Source organism: Lonchura striata, chromosome 6 (genome assembly GCF_046129695.1).
Source record: "Lonchura striata isolate bLonStr1 chromosome 6, bLonStr1.mat, whole genome shotgun sequence".
Lineage (NCBI taxonomy): Eukaryota > Metazoa > Chordata > Aves > Passeriformes > Estrildidae > Lonchura > Lonchura striata.
This window is the reverse complement of record NC_134608.1, coordinates 58,364,297-58,386,968: the sequence shown is the minus strand read 5'-3', so window position 1 is coordinate 58,386,968 and position 22,672 is coordinate 58,364,297. Positions and strand designations below refer to the sequence as shown.

The 22,672-nt window shown below is 41.7% G+C and overlaps 1 protein-coding gene across 2 annotated transcripts in view; it reads right to left on the bottom strand.

Annotated features, from left to right (window-relative positions):
* Nucleotides 1-22,301, bottom strand: part of PARVA (parvin alpha) — a 66,527-nt gene extending 44,226 nt beyond the window's left edge. The window contains exon 1 of one of the 2 annotated variants that reach the window (XM_077784384.1): nucleotides 22,271-22,301. In XM_077784384.1, coding sequence (XP_077640510.1) covers nucleotides 22,271-22,286 — 16 coding nt within the window. In that variant the 5' untranslated portion in view covers nucleotides 22,287-22,301. Of the gene's footprint in view, nucleotides 1-18,810; nucleotides 19,049-22,270 lie in introns of those variants that run through there. The other variant, XM_021527536.3, reaches the window with a different exon arrangement.
* Nucleotides 22,302-22,672: the final 371 nt, after the last annotated feature.

The following is a 22,672-nucleotide window of genomic DNA, read 5'->3' as shown; positions in this document are numbered from 1 at the left end:
CATGACTCATCAATTGAAAAGAAAAAGCAATGTTACAGTAAGCAAGATCAGGCAGTTTTATGATTAATGGGGTCAAAAAGTTAGAATTCATGTTCAAAACTTTGGTTACTCACACTGAAACAATTAACTCTATCTGTCGAGCATCAGGCCCCAAAAAACAATGCAAAATTTCATAAAGAAGCAAAACTATGTTACCAAACACTTCTTTTGGTGTGTGCTTCTTCCCTTCAAAAACAGAGCAACAGATTTCACCCGTTTATCAAGAAATTCTTTGGGTGTAACTCATCCAAAACAAATCTGGTTTTGAAGCATGAGATGTTAGAGTTAGATGTTAGACTTGCCCTAATGGCTGTTTTTTTACTGAAAAAGCATCCTGGTTTCTGCTGCCCCAACTGAAAGTCCCTTTCCTCCTACTTGAGCTAATATTAGGATTTGAAAAATGAAAACAGAAGTCCTTTAGTTAACAAGGAATCTGCTGCTGAAACCTCCCATGCATTCATGACAACACCGGTTACAAAAGCTCCTGCCACTCGTATCGTAGCTCAGAGAAAAATTATTCCTTTAAATTTCTTTTGCTGCTAACTCGACTGAGTGCTCATGATAGTGAGCATCAAATGCACTGTAAGCAGCTCCTGGATTTTAATTAAGAGCATTCCACAGGAATAATGCTAACACGTGCTGAGTGATAAACATATAAGCACTAATACTGTTCTGTAAAGCCTTAAATTACACGCTCCACTGCGCTGGATTTCAATCCTAGAAGACACTGGCACCAATTGCTGGGATTACAACTTTCAATTAAACCTAGAACTAAATTACTGGATTTCAAACCATTTCTTTAATCCACACCTGTCTGCTAAGCCTTTTACCACATTCACACTTAATAACCCTTAAAATTTTTCATCGAAAAAGCTCAAAGGTTCTTCCAAATTAAATCCCTGTCACTGCTCCACTTCACACATCTAGAAACTGAAGCACACAATAATTAAATATCCCAAACTAATGCAGGAACCTGTGCCATGGCCACTGCTTTTGAAAGAGGCACCTTGCTCCAAACTTGTTGATCAATCTCACTCCCACATGATCATCATCTTTTCTGCAAGTATTCACGTGGCCTTATGGTAAATTATGCCAGGAAAGAGCTTCAGATTAAAACTGAGGGGTAAAAGGAATTATATGCATGTAAAAGAACACAGATAACTCTGTAGTCATTATTTATGAGGCACCTCTAGGTGGGCACCTTTCTAGACTTGGCAACAGAATGCTATATTGACTCAGCACAATGAAAGTCTACAGTTGCCTTTGAAAACCTCAGTCATGTTCCCATCTAATTGAAAAGAGATAAAAGAAGAAAACAAAACCAAATTTTTTTTTTCCTCCTGATTCAGGAGACTGTTCTCTATTTGAAAAAGTAGTTAATTGCTTTTCAAAATAATGCTAAGGTTACTCAGACTAAATCTCATCAAGAAGCATTTAGCCAACATATGAATTTCATGTAACAAAATACTCAGATTTTCTTAAAACCTCATGCCTGTACTCTTGTCCACACCACGGCTGAAGAGCTGCATGGATGCTGTTCATGGTGAAAAACTATGACACTGGGAGAACTTTGCACCTGCATTTCCACACCTGGAGTGTTGTACCCAGCTCTGGGCCACAAAGGTGCTTAGTGATCTGGAGCATCTCTCATGAGGGTAAGACCCAAAGTCCCAAAGCTCTGGTGCACTCAGAGATTCTCCAAATCAGAAATGTTGAGAATAATTTAAGAACTAGAGAACAGAAGCACAGAACAGGACAAAGAATCTGCTCAGCCATGCATACCCTCTATTACTCTCTATATGCACAGACATCAAATAACTAATTCAAATTAAAGAAATCTAAGCCACATGCATATGCACAAACACCTCATTCCTTTCCTTAACTCCTACTAGATTCATTTAGTAGCCTGGTAAAAAGTAGTCTGTTGAACAAATATGCTCTGGGCATAAGATCTGTCACAAGTCAAAATTATTGAGAATGATTCTGTCTTTCACCTAATGTTCGATATATTTCTTTAGGTATACTGAAATCCTTTGTACACACCAGGAAGGAAATGGCCTGAATATTTTGAGGAGTGTGAAGCTAACATGTATCTATACTTCTGAGGAAAAAAAATGAGCCTCTCCTTTTTTGGTTGTCATTACGAAGTAGGTAGTTGTTTCCTGCAGACGAAATCCCTGAAACTGCACATTCTAGTCTGTACTCTGTAGTAACTGCTTTGAAACAAAAATGAAAATTCTTGGGTTGCAGCTTCTTGTGCAAAGGTTTCTGTGTCAGTAACAACAATGTAGGTAGCACTTTTAAAGCCTGATGAACTAGAAGACAAGGAGGACTCTGGTAAACACAAAATCCCTTACAGTGCCTGGGTAAAACAACTGAAGAAAGCTGCTGCAGCTGCTTGTACTGTCTCTAGGTTTTGGCATTCATTATTTAAGTTCAGTGGAAACTGTTCAGCCTTGAAGTAGACTGACTCATGCACTTTAACTTCCAATTTCCTGCAAACAATCCATTAGTTTTTGGCAAGTTTCATACTGCACAGTACTTCCCTGAAAAGGGCAGCTCCAAAACTCTTCTGATTTCAGCAGCATTTTTTTCAGTTTAATGAAAGTAGAATTTGAACTTGTGCCCTTACAATACTGAGTGTGATCCTCACCTGAACACAGGTTAAGTCTGACACACTTATCAGAGGTAGATGAATGACTTTGCTCAGAAAGGTTCTCTTCAAATGTACTTGTTGGGACCAATCCTACAGGGCTGTACTATATGGGTATTTCTCAGAGTTTAGATATGTACTGTTAAGTTTTACCTGACAAGGAAAGCAAAAGAAATATTTTAAAACTACCCACACCTCTCCCAGAAGTGCACTACCTACTCTTACACTTCTCCGCTTTTCTAACAGCTGAAATGAGCTACTTGATAAGTAAATGCTAATTCTGTCATTTGCAGCAACAATGGTTTTAGAATTTACCATTCCTTTTGTCCCCAAGTAATATCTGAAATATGTCAGTAACTCAGAATGGAAAATAACTGGTATCTCCATCACCATCAGTTGGTAACTGTATATAGATGTGGTCTAGTAAGCAGGGACTAGTAAAATAATTCTTCCATCCCTAGGATGCAAATTTAAAAATGAGAAGAGAGATGAAAGCATCAACATAAATACGTGTGCATACAGCTTTCAAAGTACTCAGTGGGACTTCAAATCTCCAGTTTAGCTGACACAGTAGAAGAGCTTTCCACATTAATTTTTTTTTTTTTTTTTTTTTTTTTTTTTTTTTTTTTTTTTTTTGTTCTGTGCACCTTGCAGAGTGTGGTGCTGGAATCTTACATTTATCCACATCCTAAAAAAGCTACAGTAAACAACACAAATTTTCTCACCTCAGCATATCAAATCTCCATCTACACAAGGCAATCATAAATAGGTTGCACAGTTCCATAGTTTTAATGTTAATTCAGATCCTTAGCCTTCTCTCTTGGGACTGTCAGCAAGCATAATTTAATAACTGAGATGTGAAAATTCTCCACTCTTTTTAAGAACTGACCCCATCTCATCCAAGGGATTTCACTTCAGTGATACAACCATCAAATGGGCAGTGGCCATTATGGGAAAATCCATATGCAACAATCCAGGCAAGGTGGTCTAGTAGCAAAAAAGTTTACCAAATGTAGAAGCAAGCTCTAGAATGTTTTGAAAGGTTTGTTTTTATGTATTTAAAAATACATTGTGACTACTAGTGGATTGTACATATTGTGGGAACTTAATTGGCTGTAGCTGTGGAACTTAAGCACCTAGATCTGCTATGCTATTTGGGTGTTCAAAAGACACCTACCAGCTCTACAGGTACCTTCATTCCAGCTGGGAAAATCCAACAGGTATTTAATTCCCTACTGCTGTACATGAACACAGGCATAAACCTGACTCAAACAGCAGGTGCTAATTTCCCAGCTTCCCTTCCCAAGCTAGACTGTGCACAGATATTTTCCACTGTAAATAAGATACACAAAGATGGCAGACTAAAGTTGCATTAATTATTACTTACTGCTGAGGGTACACTGTTTTCTGCAGAATTATGTGATGTTTCATAGGAACTTTAAGTTTTTATTATTTCTTGGTATGTTCCCTTCCCCTTCCTTTCCTCCCTTTCTGTTTTTTTTTTTTTTTTTAATAGATTCTCATTTCCCCACTTTTAAAAATGTGCAATTTCTTGCAGCTTTCCTTAAGGCTGTCTGATAGACCCATTCCCTCTTTGCACTACATTTCCAAGGCTTAGAAGAGAATGGGCCTGATTTAGTCCTCAAGCTCTACCTACTCTGACACGATTCCTGTATGCACCTCTTCGAGCCATGAATGGTTTCTTAACTTGCATCCTTGACTTGTCTCCTTGGATGCTCATTGTTAGGTGGGGAATTAAGTGGTTTGTCAGACTGATCCCAAGTGCTTAGCATCTGAACAGTGAAGTTTTACTCCACTGAGTAAGAAAACATTTCCCAGAACATAATCTCTCCAGCCATGATAACTGCCTACACACAACTCTACTTCCCTGACAAAAGAATAAAACTTACAGGCGTTCTTATCTCCCTGGGATTTATTACTGGAACTGGAGACTGATGGTTTGAACTAGGGAAGCAAATGAAGCAGAGCTGGTAGGCCAGTCATCCAGGGGTTAAGCTAATTTGTTAGTGCCCTTGCTGTTTCTTGCTGTCAGCCACAGTGCATCCACTCTTTAAATTCTGAAAAGAACACCGACCTTTAATCTGTGGTATTAGTTCCTTTGACAAAATGGAAGATTATGTCTTTCTCCCACAAGCCTTCATGCGAAGCTTAGCCAGCTTCCATCTGGTCTGGCTAATTAAATGTAAGTTAACATTAAGTTAAGAGCCAGCTCCAGCCCACAGTCCTTCTATTCTGCAACGACAGATTTATTAATTGCCTGAACTATTTGAGTATTTAATACCAGTTTTTGATTACTTCTGTTTTCTTTGCTCTCTCATGAAAACAGGGAAATGTTTTTGAAGACATGTTTGCATCATTTCAGTTCAGAAACACAAAACACCAAGATGTGCTAGTAAGATTCCGAGCAGCCATAAAACACTGTCAGGTTTTTTTCTTCCGTAGTTGAAGTGTTAATAAAGTCCCATCACAACAGTGTGAAGGATCTGCCTATGATGCACAAGATGTGGAATGGCTGGAGCTGTACACTTTGAGCTGGCCCTGACCCACAATCTGGCCCTACATGTACTAAAACTACAGCCAGTTGTTGTATTCCTTATTCAGTCAAAACTTTCTTTGGCCCTAATAGGCACTCTGTCTGAATGAAGAACAAAGGGATTACATCTAATATGGGGCGCTAATAATTAGAATCATGCCCACAGCTAACTTTTGATAAAATTAATTTGTAAAAATGAAAATAGAAAGAATTTACAAAGTCAAAAGGGTGCTTTGCACTGTTTTAACATTAACTCTATGTAAGTCTGGTACCTAATCTATTTCACTGTATTTAACATTAGATGTTAGAGAAGAAAACTATATACTTCAAGACTTTTAAAATAAATAATACAGCGAAGTTAGATTTATAAAATTTTTTTAACACCTGATATTACTTTGAGAAAGACTGTTATTAAGTTAAACATCTTAAACCTCTTAAAACCAAGACTTCCTTCTTTGGGATAGAGTCAAAAAATCATATTAAGAAATGTTATTTCTTCATATATCTATTAAATAGAATTCCTGCTGCTACTGTATGTAAAGCATATTTAAAAATTCAAACCAGAGGAAATGCCTACCTAGTTCACATATAAAAACCAACAAACCAACAAAAGAAACCAAACCACTTAAAAGTTCAGTTTCACATAAAAATCTAAACTGTATCAGAACACACATCAGAAACTCTAAAAACCAACAAAAACTGTGAATGGCACAAAGCTGCCTAATGGAGCAAGACTAAACACAGAAATGAAGAGACCACTGCTTCCTCCCACTTCTTTGCCTGCAGAAGAGCACAAGTAAATCAATTCACCTTTTCTGCCTCAGTTGCCCAAGGAGATGGTGCAGGGAGAACAAACATTTTTCCTTTTCTGATCTCACCTTAAAATTCACAGGTGTTTCAGTCAGACAAAGATATTCTGTGTAAGGGCAGACTGTTAGCAGCTAATATTATGTCAGAAAAAGCAATGGACATACAATTTGCTTCTAAGAGACTCTGAAAACAAAAATGTTATTTTACAGAGTGCAAGACCAACAACAGACACAATGCATTTCTGATTGTTTATAATATGGGGTTTTCTTATCAGCTTATCCTGCTCTCTCATGTATCAATTAAATTATAATGACCTTTTTTGCAAAAAAACCCAAACAACCCAAACCAAAAACTCCAAACCCCTTCTCATTAATCTTTCATTCTCTGTCCTATCGTCTGCCTTGCTTACTTTATATTTGTGTTCTCACTGTTGAAACGTGGATGAAAAATCAAACCCTACAATTCTAATAAAAGATTTGTAGGGGATGGGTATGTTTATTTACAGTGCTGTAGACACATGTTGGGACTCATTGCCCTTTAATGGATATGTGTATCTTTGAGAACTCTTGATCTTTTTATTACCCTTACTAATTTCTCTATGTATAGAATCCTACAATAGGTTAATGCATATTTATTTTGCTGATTCACATTATACTTACAGCTAGTTACACTTGTACTCAGTTTTTGTTAGAAAGTACAGGAAGAACTCTTGGGTCACTCTGCCTTGTTTGTTTTAAGGTCTAAGGAGTTTTTCTTATCTCTTATCTTTTAGTGTGGAAATTTGCATTCTTCTTCTTTAGCTGGGGTAGTTTTGCTAGGGCTGCAGTCACTAGACTAAACAGCATATTTAGTAAGCTCAAAGTGGCACATTTCACTTAAATCTAAATGGATTTCTACCTTGTTAAATTTTTACTCCATCTCATTGTGTACACCAACCCTGTTTATTTCCACAGCTTACCCTGGGAATGCTGTTCTGCACAGAATTGTTACCTTTTACTCAGGCAAAAGGAGAATGTCTGATAAAATCCACTGAGGGAACTCCTTTCAAAAACGAAATACAAGACCCCAAATGCAATCTGAATGTACTGGTCTGACTCTAAGGCTGGACATGGCTTTCTGCTAAAGGCCATAAGGATTCAGTTCATTTTCAGAATAGCGGATGTGCACGCAGAATCTGCTGAGCTCCATTCTGACCCAGCCGATTCCTCTGGACTCATTCCTGGCACTCGGGCTGCTCACACCAGCTTTCAGCTGGAGCCACCTTGTGCCCTACACAGCACCTGCACCCTCCGGTCTGCTGGGGAAAAGCTGCATGCTGGCATCTTCTGCATCAAACAACTCCTAAAAAACATTTATTCGGATTCTTCACAAACCATTTCATTTGGGAGGAACCATATCAAATCCGTTAAAGATGATTTATTTGTGGGTAACTATTTCAAGTCAGTTAAAAATAACAAGATAATAAAGCTGCAAATCAACTGGATGCTGATTATATTTTTTTCCAATTCAACCCACCACTGCAGTAAGTTATGCAAGACACTAAGTCACTTGGAACACTCGTGGAATAATCAGGAATACCACCACTATTTTCTAGTTTATTACGTGTCCTCATGTATGATTGAGAATTTTAACAAAGCTGTGACAAGAATGCAAGACTATGAGCTGCTCTGCTGCGAGTTTTACTTTGCAGTCAAACAGCAGAGTCTCTTCCCCTGCAGTGATGAATTTGAGTGCACAGCATCAGAATGTTTAGAAGTGCTGCAATTCAAATTTGGCCTCTAGCCATAAAATTCTAATGCAGCTTTCAAACACGCCTAAAGTCAGAGTTGAGTTTTTTTGGTCTCATTACAACATAGGGATCGCATGAATCAAATAGGTCTGGACAAACTTCCAGAGGCTACTGGGGCAAATTCTGACCTGGGGCCAAATCTACCATATTCCTGTTCTTTTATTCTGACAGGATCAATATCAAATGTGTTGAGGATATGAGGGTACTGAGCCAATAGATACCTCCTTTCCTTCTCAAAGCAAGAGTGATGTTCTTTATTCCAAGTGGGTAAGACAGATGTGATCGCACCTTCTAATAAAATTAATACTTATCATTTAAACACATGAGACCTGACATTTCTTCTTAAACCTGAAAGCATCGGCCACAAAAACCCCCAAATAAACCACAAAATCCAAACCCCTGAACTACACAGTTACAACAAAAACTGTTCTGACCTTTTACCATTCTTCTTCTTCATGCACTCTGACGACAAGTTAGGCATATCATCTTTTGAATTCAGCTCTGCAATACATTATACTGCATTTACTCTGAGCACTCTGACATTATCATTATCTTCTTTTGTGCCCAACAGCAACTGCAGCTCCTGTAATGCCATTATTGTAATTAAGAACAATCTGAACCATTGACAGCATTGCCTCGTTTGCTCTAGAATCCCCTGTGCATTAGTGTTCTTCTAAACCAATATTTCACTATTAATAGTTTGCTACTTTAGAACTGCCTACGGTTAAAAAAAAAAAAAAAAAAAAAAATTAGGCCTCATCCTAACTCGGTGGCCGAAGAAAAAGCCTGCTAAGAAAAAAAAAATAAATGAAAGGCTCTGCACTGGCAAACTGTTACCCTTTTCTTTACATGTGTTGAAAATGGATTCACACCCTGCCAACCTATTCAGGCTGTTACCCAGGTGAGGAAGCTTATTTTGGCTTGCTTCAAAAGGACCACCTGTACAGACACAAAAGAAAACATATCTTCTCCCACTAAATGTACCCAAAGTCTAAACTCTAAATGTACTCTGCCTAAGGTCTCCCTTTCATTAATCCAGCTCACACAGTTGGATAAGTAGGGCACGACAATTTAGGCATTCTTGTCTGGGAAATTCTGACCTTAGCTCCCAGCCCTGCAGCACACGTGCTCTGCAGGCTGCCTGCACCCTGTCCATGTGTTTGCTGAGGTGATACCTGCCTGTCCCTGGGCCAGGAAGGTGCTCAGCCACAGCCCTGTAATCATCTAACACCCAGCCTTCCACTACTGCAATTCCAGGGAAACCATGAAGCATGGGCTAAAAAGCAGGTGCAATGGCAAGAGAGCACTGCCACATTAACATGCACTTCTTAGAACCCAGAAAGCCCAGAAATGTCATCAGAAGCATCTTCAATTTTCCCTCTGCAGTAAATGAGAAGCTGGAATGCTAAATTCTACCAGAAAAGAACCCCGCAATCATTACCTGCATGCTGTCTGAAAAGGGACCATTGCTGGTAATGTGGAGTTTTAGGTATTTTTAGTAGATGTGAATGTGGGAAAGCACTGGGTGAAAATAATCAAAGAAACATGGCTTGTGGAAAAGAGCTGGTAACTCCCAAGGAGATTAGATAGATGTGGTGGCACACTTTTTCTTCTTGTGAACACATATTCCACTAAAAAATTATCAATCTTATGTCAAATGAATATTCAGGAAATTATAATGTTTAGGTTACATCTGGATTTTTTTATTCTTTCAAAGCTTTTGCAGTGTGAGATTGTATTTTTATGTCTGGGAAATCACTACTGGGCTGGAGCTGCTTCTCTCCCCACCACACCCTTCAGTCTCTGTCCAGAGCTTCTGATGGAGAACAGTGCTCACTGACAATTGTTGCACCCCTCTCCTCCTCAAGTCCCTTTTCCCAAGCGGGATTTCATAGGTTTCACTATGAATAAAGGCTAATATCACCCACCACTGGGTCAGTGCCACAGACTGCTCTACCACTCCCCTGGAAGGGCAAAGAACAGGAGTAGCTCTATGCTCTCTAATTTTGTATTAAATCCACATATATGATCAGAACATTTCATAGCACTACATGTAATTACTTCCCATGGACTACTACAAAACTGAAAGGAAACCAGAGCATTTGGGAGACTGTAGAGCCTTGTTATTTCATCCTGCAATTCTTTGATATTTTGAGCAAGATCACTGCTTGATGAACAGTGGCACAGTCTAGAGCCAGGTGCAGGATTTGGGTGAACAGATGGTGGCTAATCTTCCTAATACAGCTCTGCCAGCACAACTCACTCTTGACCAGTCACATCCCTGGGTTTTTTCTGGCCCTTGGTTTTCTCTGGCCTGAGCACAGCTTTCCAAGTGGTAGTTGCAGAGTAGACTAAAGATTCACAAAAGGCTATTGATCTGATTCTTGCTTTTGGTCCAATACATCCTTTGTTTGTATTTCAGTTTGGTCACTAAAGTGAATTAACTCTCTGGGGCACTCAACACACATACACACCCAATTCCAACAGGGACAAGGGTATTCAAGCCAAATAACGTCAGCTATTAGTAAGTATTAGCACACCAAGCAGAAAATGCATGATGATACATGTGGAGAGCAAGCCTTGCTACTCAGTGCTCCATCTGCAGCCACACACACAAGAGCAGCACAGGAACTACCAGGAGCATCACAGGAACTACCCACAGAACACACAGAGAGCAAGCTATGCCTTCAGCCCCAGCCCAGCTCCTCATTTGGAAGAGCTGCAAGTGAAAATGTGAAGCACTATACAATAGCCTGCCTTGCAGCTCATCCTCTCTCAAGTAAAATGGCATTACACTGCTTCCAGCACAGCTCTGACTGCACCACCTGCAGTGGCAACTGGCCTTTCAGGATGTCTTCTTTTGGGGTTGGCTGCAGTTTAGCTGATAAAACAGCTTATTGTTAGGGATACAACAACAACTGTATTTGACTAGGAACTGGTGTGGGGAGGAAAAGGAACAGGACAGAAGCAGCAGGTGGAAATACAAGATGATTTTAGGTACACCTCAACCACTAAAGATTTTCTAAAGTTTCACTTCACAAAGAACTGTGTCCCTGCAACTGCTGACTTCACCCACAGCAACAACAGCATTCTGCTCAAAAAGACTGCAGAACTCTGGATTAAGTTATTAGGAAGCACTTGATCTTGGATACAGTGACATAACAAACTGGACTGTCCTTATCTTAATCTCCGTGAGAAAGGCAGAAGCCAAGCATTAAACTATTTGCTCTGCAGGGAAGACATCATTTAATGGTTGTGAAAGGCAATAAAGAAAGAGAATAAAAATTAGCATACATCCCAGAGATTCTGTCCAAGGGAGACTTCCAGAAGCACAGACCTGTACTTACTGGAAGCTGCCTTTAAGGTGAGGGGTTTCAGGAGATACAAAGCCCACAAGCAGTAATCAAATCCAGTGAGAACTTTTCTCTCTGCCAGTCTTGGCCTCTAGGTCTTCTCTTACCTTCAGGGCAGATTCCTTTAAATGCTACAGGAAACATCAGAGTTCTAAAACTCCAGATTCTCTTGACAGCTCACTCACTCCACTGAGGACGAAAACTTTATCCTCAGTTAAGTACCTCATATTTATTCCACAGCATTACTTGATTATATCCATCTTCACTCTGCAAACTATATATATGGTTTTATGAGTATGATCTAAGGGAATGCATGTTTTAAATCTGGAGATGTAAAGGAAAAATTAGCACTGAAACAAAAGTGCATCAATCTGAGCGGAGTGCATCATCCCTAACTGTTTCTGTTGTGTTGGGTTTCTTTTCCATGTCTCCATCCTGTAATCTGAAAGCACTGGAGGCTCTTCAACAAATTGTTCAATGTATGCTTATTTTTAGCTGAAACCTCAGCTCAGATGATGAAGGAATTATTTAAATAGGAAAAAGGAGATAAAAGGCATACTTCTGCAGCAGCTGACCATGTAATTTAGGCTACTTTTGCAAGTCAAATGTGAAGATTGAGTTCAGTGGCTCCGCTGCCCTCATGCAGGTAGTCAGAGAATGTAGAATTCATGGCTGGTTTGGGTCAGAATAGGAGATCAAAGCCCAGTGCCCTGGTACCTGGCAGAAATGCCTTCTTTACAATACTAACAGGGAAGGGCAAACCAACAGAATTTGGTATAAGCTTCACAACAGCTTCATAATCCTAACAGATGTCACAACAGACATTTTACAATTTCACAAGATGTCTCTGATGACCTACGTGATTCACATGTGGGCCACTGGAGATATGCAAGATCCACACAGACTCACTTTTAGCCCCCATTGCTTTCAAAAAACATTTCAGGCATTCAAAATACCTCATAGGACTAAGTTTCAGAAAATAATCATGCACAGCCTGGCTCTATGTTCCCTCACTGCATGCAGGACTCCTCCTGCCTGCAGTGAGCCACCATCGTGGGCTCCTTTGCCTCCTCTCTGGCTCACAAGAGGTTGGCACTGCTGTGCTTTGTTAATCTCAACACTGCCAGCACAATCCTGTACCTGTGTGATCGAACCCCTCTGCACCTGCTAGGAGGCACTCACATAAAGCAGGCATGCACACACTCAGCATAACTCTGGATATACACTCAATAATCTGCCTGGCAAAAAAGCTGGCACCTGGGACTCACATGTTCCTGCAGATTTGAGTTGTATATGAGACACACGAACCGAGCATAACCAGACTGGGCCCTGCACAAATATCTGACTGAAATAAGGAATAATTTAAGAATAATTTTAGGATTATCTTTTACTTTTGAGATTCAGAAACACTTTCACAATATTTTTATGTCTTTCTCTGAACCAGCTGGAGCCAGAGGCTATTAAAAAAGGGGGATGAAGAAAGCTCCAGGTGGGCGGAGCCCGGCTGGACAGATGCTGAACAGCCCAAAGCAGCAGGGCCAAGCTGCCACCCACACTCATCCCCAGAAGCTGCATCTCCAGCCCAAGCAACAGGAGGATGCTCAGCTTTCAGAGGCAATGCTCTTCCTTTCTGTTGGAACTCAGAATGTCCCTCAGACATTTCTGGATGTTCCGCGTCCAGGTCAGAAGCATTTTAGACCCTGGCAGGCAGCTGGAAACAGCTGTGATTTTGGGTTTGAACCATGGAATGATTTACCAACCTTGCAGGAAGAGCAAGAAGTCACAAAAGTTTAGATATTAGAGTAGAAGTAGTCACAAAGTAAAGGGAAAAATTTTTGAGTGCTGTATGGGGGGGGGTTTGGTTTTGTACATGGGGGTCAGAGGTTTTAAGATGGAGGGATTCAAGCCTGCCCCATCCTCCCTCTTTCTCCTTCCTTACCTCCATGGTCTTAGGAATGTTAGCACTCACAGATTAGTTTAGAGTAGGAAAGCACCATTTAATATAAGTAATGGACATTAGAGAAAACCTATAACACGTAATGTATCATATAAAAGATAGCACCAGCCCTGGGCGGGGGGAGAGAAAAAAAAGATAAGAGACAAAAAAGATGTCAAAGTGTGTGTGTGCCTTTGCCTGGCCCACTGAGCAGACCGCAGCAGCTCCAAAAGACAATCTTTTAAATTAACTTAAAATAAACTACTTTAAGACCAAACAACAAGAAACTACTGAGCCTTTCTTTAAAAACACAAGTTAAAAGAGAGATTTTTCCACCACACGGAGCCACCCCAAACTAAAGATTGCTCCAACACTTTCCACCAAGCAATCCCTTCCACCACCACAGCACAGGTCTCCCCAGATATGCCCTGATGATTTGGTTTCAAAGCACACCAACAACACCAAGGTGCTGTCCTCCTGGGGGGTTTCTCTCCTACCACCTCAAGCAGTGAAGTGACAACAAACAAAGCATGTGGACCTCCTCTCTATTCTTCTGTTTAATCTTCCCCAGCACTGGAGTATTTTATCTACTTAAGAGAACTTGCTCCAAGGCAGTAATTCCTTCAGTGGCCATGCTAACAGGTTTTGCCCAGCATCACCAGGGGCACGGAAATGTGTGGCACAAAATGCAGGGCAAAGATTCTGAGCACATTCCAGTTCCTGTGCAGTGAGTTTGCTGGAGAAACATGTTCATGTCAGACAGCAAAAGCAGCTGCTCAGCCACTCTGATGGCACTAGAAGGCCTAGGGGTGATGTAGTGATATTTACAGTGAAAGGCAGAATGTGAGAAGCATTGATAAGAGTGACAATAAAGCCTTCCTCACATCTTCCTTTTCACAGGAGACACCACATGCCATCCTCTGAACACCAGCATGACATTAGTACCCAGTGGTTCATTTTCATCATTCATGCCATACATTAGCAAATATGATGATAGGACACAGATCAGTTCCTTCCAGCTCTCGCTTTTAAACATAGCATCAGGGAAGAGCAGAGAAAAAGAAAAGCCTGTGCACTGCAGAGTGTTTCAGCCAGCCTAGAATCTCTCACACAAACATCTACTGACACAAAAACAGCCAGCTTGAACCCGTGAATTTGGTGGAGAGCAATTGTACGGGCTCAGTCAGTTTTCCAATTGATGTGACATTTGCAATTGCTGTGCAGTAAGTTGCAGAAACAAGTCCAAAGAAAATTAGTCTATAGAAATCTAGCAGAACACTTCTACACCAAGAAATAAATTTATTTCCATTGGAAAAGGCCCTGAGCAAGACCAAGGCATGATCTTTCTGCCAGTGAGCCACACAGCAAAGCGTTTTACTCATGGATTGCAGAAAGAAAAACATTTTACATAAACACCTTAAAAGCTTTCATCAGCCTACATTTACTCTTACTTTGTAATCTTAGATTTTTCCGATTCCATTTTATTCCATAAAATACATAATGTAAAGATTAAGAAAGTTAAGGCTATTATCAAAATCCACCAGAACTTACAATATTTTACACTGTTAACATACTCTTCCCTGAGGCACACAGAGAGGAGCACTGCCTACTGTGACCTCACATACCAAAATTAAATCATAATAAGACAAACACAAAAAGAAGAAATATTATAAGTGGAGGACAGCAGAAAATTCATTCTTTCTTCTGCCCATCAACCCCAAATAAACCAGGCAGAAGAGCAGTCAAATTACTGAAATTGATGTCACATCAATTGGAAAACTGACTGAGCCCGTACAATTGCTCTCCACCAAATTCATGGGTTCAAGCTGTCTGTTTCCCATCTGCTCCTCTGCAATTTAAGCAATTCTGAACTTCACTCTCTGTACCCAAATGTGTCACAGATTTATCAGCACGTCAGCAGCCAATTCTTTACATTCTCCACTAAGGTGAGCTATTAGGGGGAGGAAATTTTCTGTGTTTATAATTGCCAGGCCAGGAAAATTCGAGGACAATCACACATGACCTTACTAAATCCACCATGAAAAATTCATTAGATAACACAATCACCCCTCCCCATCTTTTTAAAAAAAGGCCATTTTGTTATCTTCTTACATGCGTTTAAAGACATGTTTAGTACACAGTACAGAATACTATAGCAAGCTTACAAAAAATCTAATTTGTGGGGTTTTTTTCTGCTCATATGATGAGCTCCATCGTGTATCTGAACTCCTGATAGATAAGGACTGGGATGCCTGACTAGCATTTATGGGATAGCCAGTCTTTAAATGCCTTTCAGCAATGAAGGGGACAGAACCTTATTAAAAACCACTAATAACTTTTGCATACTGCAGTTCAGTTTGCAGACAGGCTGTCAAGTATTCCAGTCCTTGTTCACAATTCTCTCAGTGCCTAAAAAAGCTAATTTAATTAATTCCAAACATCCTTAAAAATTTGTAATTTTGCTACCTCAACAGAATGTATGCTCCATTTAAAGATGTAGCTGCAGATGCTCTCACAGGGAAGACCACAGTACAATGTTCTCATCCTTGAATTACACCACTGGTGATGAGATGCTGTAAATGAAAACCAGACTACGGCTCTACGTGACAGACAACAACATAAACAAATCTGAGCTCCAACCTCCAGATTTTATCAAGTATTCTCTAATATTTAATGGCAATGTATTTGCCATATTAACATATGTCTTATGGTATGACTAATCCGTGCTTACATCATGTGTGATATCTCAAGTATTTCAGGTTACTCTCTTTCTTTTGGTCAATAACTTGTGCTCTGATATTAGAGAATTCATTTCACTCGTCTAGACTACCCTCACCTCTTCCACTGGTGGACCTCCACCATTGCCAAGAACTTTGAAATGCATAAGCAAATGTTTGCTGTATATTTTATATATATATTTATGCATATAAATTAATGTCAATACAGAAACTGCATTTTATGTTGTATCATAAACTATTTTACACCTAAAACTACATAAACTTTACTCTTTTCATAAATAATCTGCGTTACTCTTCATCATAAAGTCACTTCAGAGCCTAAAAGATTTTCATTTGGTGAAGCATTTTGGCTCTGTTGTTGCAATATACAAAAATGTAGTTCTGACAATGATCAAAACACCTGTTGATGACAAAAATACAAAACTCACAGATGTGTAATTGTGTATCGCCTACAACAGTTAACTACACATACAGCAGAGATGGTACTAAAGTGCAACCAGCATAGTCCCTACAAAAGACAAAACATTTTTGCATTATTAAAAACCACCAGTTCTTAGACCTTGTGGTAAAACAGTGAAGGAAATCAATATGCTTCTGTGCTCTGTGTAACAGCAGAATTTACACCAACTGAAAGACATGCAAATTTTCAGTTGTCCCTCATTTATCCTGAGTTATTCTGAACATTTTCCTATACATCCTGCGCATAAGCAGTTGAATAACCACTTGCACTTCTATGACCAAGACCCACCTCCATAGGAAACCTACCACAGTTTGGTTAAAACAGGAAAAAAACACCAAAACTCAGATCCTAGACGAACACGCAATCTGACCTCTGAAATTCCTAGCTAGGCTTCAAAAACACCTGGAGCCCTACAAAAACAATAAGCACAACTTACGATGGAAGCTACGTGGGCCACAGCCAGCAAGAACAATGCTTATTAATAGTTTGCAAACTTGTATTTCTTTTTAGTAGAGAAAAATTAGGAACTAAGAAAGAGGACAGGCTTCACAGTAAGGCTGAAGCCACCTGAATGTGTTAAAACCCATAAATCAATAAACAGAAAGATAAGATAGCATACTATCAATTTCACCTCTATATACGCTTCTACCAAAGAAATGTCAAAAATATACAGGCAAGTAAAAAGGATACTAAGGTGAAATTAATACAATACATTTTCGTCCATCAGCAAATAACAGTCCTTACAAAGTTAATAAAAAAAACCCCAGCTCTCTAATCCAGTTATTTTTAGATAGACCTTAGAAAATTGGGAAACGCAAAAGACAAGGACAATTCAGTTTCCAAATTTCAAAAGCATAGACCATGATAATGAAATGGCAGGTGCAGGTTTTAATCAATACATGTAATGCATTAATAAGAAGTATGATTTCACAGAAGACATCTTTTTGTAAGATTACAAGATAGTGGATAAAAGCAATTGCTGCCTCTGAAGGTTTGCTGGAGATTTCTGACTTCAGGTATCTGTCACTAAGGAAAAAAGTATTTAATAGTAAAAACAGTACTAACGACAATATAATGGACATACTCAAACTGCCACAAATAGGCTTAAAGGTCTCTATAAACATACCTACAACATGGACTCATCAAGGAAGATTTTTGCTAGCTCAGTGCTGCTGATAGTCATAAATACTCTAACAGGATAATTTTTAAAAATAGGTAATTGAGTTGTAATTCTTTACTATTTCATCAACATCTGGTCCATCTGAAATGACCAGAAAAAGACAAATAATGTGAGCACAATCGTGCAACATGGATTTAATCGAAAAGCAAGACTGCACATCACAGAAACATGACGTGATAGTTAAGAGAATGAGGAGCTGTACGCTCCCAAGTTATGTCATTCTCGTCCACAGCCCTGGCGCTTCTCCAAAACACTCTGTGTCTGGCTTCAGTGCCCATGTGCACACGAGGAGCAAGGGGTGCTGAGCCTCACACCCTTCTTCACGCTGGCAAGCAATGAATTTTGCTAGAAAGCCTGTTTTGAAGCGACTGTTATGTTGTCTCTATTTGCATCATATTTAAATCAAGTTCAGCTGTCAAAACGATGGGTGAGCAAGGTTAAATTCCAATTCTGTCTCTCTCACGGGGTTTCATATAGGAAAATTCAGCGGGGGGGCGGGTATTAATTCACAAGTACGGACAAAGAACCGGACTGTTGTATATGCTGAGTCCTGTAAAGGTTCGCTGTGGCCAGGCAAGCCTTTTGCTCAGCACAGGGATCCCTGCATTGCCCGCGAGCGCTGCTATGGATCCCCACCAGCGGCGTGCATCACACAGAGCGCCGTGCGCTGACCACACCGCGTTACACAGGGCTCAGCACACAAATCCTGCCCAGGGAAAACCCATCCCCGGGCGCCCCCAGGGAAAACCCATCCCCGGGCGCTCCCAGGGAAAACCCATCCCCGGGCGCTCCCAGGGAAAACCCATCCCCGGGCGCTCCCAGGGAAAACCCATCCCCGGGCGCTCCCAGGGAAAACCCATCCCCGGGCGCTCCCAGGCCTGCGGGGCCCGCCGGCCGCCCGGCCCGCTGCGGGCAGCGCTCCTTCCTTCCTTCATTCCTTCCTTCCCCGGCCGGGCCCGCACACAGACACTGGACACAGACTCGGAGCGGCCCCGGGAGCGGCCCCGGGAGCGGCCCCGGGAGCGGCCCCGGGAGCGGCCCCGGGAGCGGCCCCGGGAGCGGCCCCGGGAGCGGCCCCGGGAGCGGCCCCGGGAGCGGCCCCGGGAGCGGCCCCGGGAGCGGCCCCGGGAGCGGCGGGGCCGGGGCGGCTCCTCCCTCGCCTGCCCACCGCGCTCCGCACGTCCTTCCCCGCCAGCCCCTTCCTCCCGCTCCCCAGAGCTTTTCCTCTCCCCCTGTCTCCTCCCCCCCCACAGCAAGGTAACTCCCAGGAAACGTGCAAGCCCGTCGTTAATTTTTACCTTCTTTCGCTTTTTTCCTCCTGGCCAGCGTGCCGCCGAGCTTGCCCAGGAAGGAGTCATCCTTCTTTCTGGAGGGGGGCGATTTGGGGGTGGGGGACTTGGGGGACGAAGGGGATTTCTGCGGGGAGGTGGCCATGCTGGGCCAGCCGCCGGCGCTGGGGACGGAGCGGGCGGCTCCGAGGCCGCGGTGCCGTGGGAGGCTGCTCCCGGCTCTGAACGGAAGCGGAATTATTTCAAGCATTTGAGGCAGCTCCTGCTCCGCTCTCCCGGCTCTCCCGCTCCTTCCCTCCCTCCGCCCGCCCTCCCTCCCGCCGGGGAGGGCCCGCTCGCCTCGCCCGGCTGCCGGTGGCCGCGGGCGGTGCGGGAGCCGCGCTGCGCTCCCCGCCGCGGCTCGCTCGCTGTGCGGGGGCCCGGCGCCTCGCCCCCCGCTCCATCCTCCACCCCTGGGCTGGGTGGGTGAGTGGCCCGGCTGGGTGCCGGGTAGCGTGCCGAAAGGGAAAGGTGGATACGGACACCGTGCCGCTCATCCTCGGCTACCCCAAGGGGAAGGGCCGGAAGGATGGAGTCGCAGCTACGTTCTGTGCTCAGCACCCACAGAAAAATGGAATCGCGGTCCGGGTTGGAAGGGGTCTTAAAGAAAATCTAGTTTCCAACACAGTGCCATAGGCAGGGACACCTACAATTAGACTTGATTGTTCAAAGTTCCATTTAACCCGGCCTTGAATGCTTCCAGGGATGGAATAGCCAAAGCTTCTCTGGAGAGCTTGTTCCAGAGCCTCACCACCCTCCCTCCCAACAAAGAGATTTTTCTTAATATCTTGTCTAAACATCTTCACTTCTTCAGCTTAAGACTATTTCTTCGTTTTCTGTCACTACCTGCCTGGGGCAAGCACATTTATCTCCCTCTCAGGATTTTCATAGAGGTGCACAGAGAGAAATGAAAGAGAAAACAATTTCTGTTCCTTGTTTTTCCTATGTGGAATGTGTGTGGAGAATTGTTTACCTGGGGTGAGTGCTTGGTTGGATTCAGGTGAGGATTGTTTGAGCCTGATGGCCAATCCAACCCACCTGGGGCTGGGCTCTCAGAGAGGGTCATGAGTTGTGTTAAGAGTCAGAGAAAGTAGTATGTAGTTTTAGTATCCTCCTTTTATATAGTATATTGATGTATTTTAGCATAGTTATAATAAAGAAATAATTCAGCCTTCAGAACTGAGTCAGACATCGTCATTTCTTCCCATTGGGTTCTCCTGCATTTACAATACCTGCCCTTGCAAGAAATCCCTCTCCAGCTGTCCTGTAACCCCCCCTTTAGGTACAGGAAGGCTGCTAGGTCTCCTTGAAGCATTCTCCAGGCTGAACAACCCCAACTTTCTCAACCTGTGTTCATGGGAGAGGTGTTCCAGCCCTCTAAGCACCTTGGTAGCCTCCTCTAGACATGCTCCATCAAGCTCATCTCTCTTGTGTTGGAGGCGCCAGACCTGGACACACAAAAGAACTTATGAAGTAATAAAATGTCACTGAATAGTTTCCTGCAAATTCAAGCTTACTACATACATTTCAGTCTGGATAACATTTTGGAAAGCTCTTCTGCCTGCAGTCTTCAGCTGTGTCTGTGGTGAGAAGCTGTGGGCATCATCATATCCACTCCCACAAAACAAAACAACTGTTGTAGTCAGACCAGTATAAAAAGCCTGTGGAAGGAAAGGTGACTTAACATGATAGATTGCCTATACCAACCCTGCTTTGATTTGCAGATGAGCAGCTTATGGGAGGTTTAAAACAGATAATTTGCTGTGACTGGTTCAGGAGGCATCCAGGAGTGGAACAGCATTAATGTCATCTGGATGCACTACTTTCACTTACCACTTAATCACTTGATTAACAATTCAGGCAAAAAGCCACACACACTTCATGCAAATATCTAGCTATCCATTAGGCATAATAAGTGAAATGAAATTACCATGAGGATATTTCTAAATCAGCTAATAATTGTTGTGTTTTTATGAGCTGGTAACATTGGTTAGCTGATGAGGGGCAGACATCAATCTCTGTTTATTGCATGCAGTTAGTATGTGCCCTGGAAAAAAACTCTATTCATCCATCCTGCCATCAGTTATCAGCAGGAATGAGCCCAAGCCTTAGCACAATCCTTTCCTTACATTTTCTCTCTGGTTCTAGCACCAGTTATTGTCTCAGGCCTCTTGTCTATGAATTTCAGCCTGAATTTCACACATTATTCTCCTTATACAGAAGTCCTGCTTATACAGTGTATGTATCATTTTTAAGAACATAATAAAAGCTTCAAAAGGAGAAATACACACAGTAAGCACTTGTAAAAATATGTCTGTAAATCTGTGACATTTACAAACAGAGCAGTGACCCAGCTGAATCTCCATTTGGAGCCAAATGACTATACATGGATGTCAATACAGGATTTTGTGGCCACAGCAGAAGAGGGAACATTTTGGTAAGCACAAGTACCCCTGTGTTTGTGGTAAATAGAGAAGGAACAAGCCAGATACTTCATAAAGAGCCTGTGCAGTACAGGGTAGTCAGAATTCAATATGCACTTGCCAAGTCCCTCACAAAACTCTTAAGAAGGCACAGAATCTTTCCTATTTCTCAACACTGAGTATATGTAAATTAATGATAAATACAGTATTACTTCTTTAATAGCCTCATGAACTATGGGAGCTTGACATCACAAGGGGAAAAAAATGAAATGAAACAATGTGTTTAAGATTAACTTTATCACATCAGGAAACTTAAATACTGTGTGCTTTAAGTAAGATGCTAAAGCAACAGCCAGACCCTAAGTTTACAGTTTTGATTTTGGGATTTCTTGCAGGATTTATGTGCAGTTCATTGTGTGTAACATTACTGCAGTATTTTTCCAGTTGTGATATTTCACTTTGAGGATAATTACAACATTTTCCCCCTGTATCTTACATTTAGAATTACATAGGCTACCTTTTTTTTTTTTTTTTTCTTGTTATGTGGGAATATATATTAACGTATAGCCTTAAATTAATGTTGCATTCATCACAAAAAGTTTTATAGATATACACAAGATCTAAGTTATGGCCTTAAATTAATATTGCATTCATCACAAAAGGCTTTATAGGTATTCTCGAGGTCTGAGTTATGGCAGCTGTGGGGATGGAGTTTGCTCTGCTCTATATTTGACAATAGAATACTTCCAGGATCATGCTCCACGAGCCCAGCACAGAACACAGCAGTGAGCAGGCTGCTGCTCAGGCTGGCCCTGCTGCACCTGGCATAGAGAAATGTGAAGCAGACCATGACAGCTCTCACCACACTCCCTGTCAGCGCCTTGTTTAGCCAGATAAGCCAAACATTACATCAAATTAATTGTATCCTGCTCACATATGTACTTTTGCCAGGCAATAAAAGGTGGCTATGTCCCCTCCCCTCCACCCTTCAAATAATTCTTACTCACCTGCGTATCTGTCCATGCACAGCTGTTTTTTATTTCTTTTAATATGAGACTCAGAATGCTCAGGAGCAGAGTTTTACTTTCCAATGAAACAGAAAAGCAAGGTGTATAATATCCAAACCACGGGCTTGGCTAGCAAGAAAGAGCAGCCAGTATGGTTAAAACTGTGCAATAAATCATCCACTTGCCTTAGAGTATTCCCCTAACATTTTTCTCTGCTCCAGCCTTTTGACCATTCAGTCATTTAAAGAACAGAAGTGGAATTCTTAAAAGTGATTTATCAACTTGCTGCTACTGCTGTGATTGCCTACAGGAACACCCTTTGCTGACTTTCAGGAAGAGGAGAACTAGAGCAAAGTCTACACATTTTATTTTCCTAAGCACTTGTGCTGGCCTGCCAGCCCT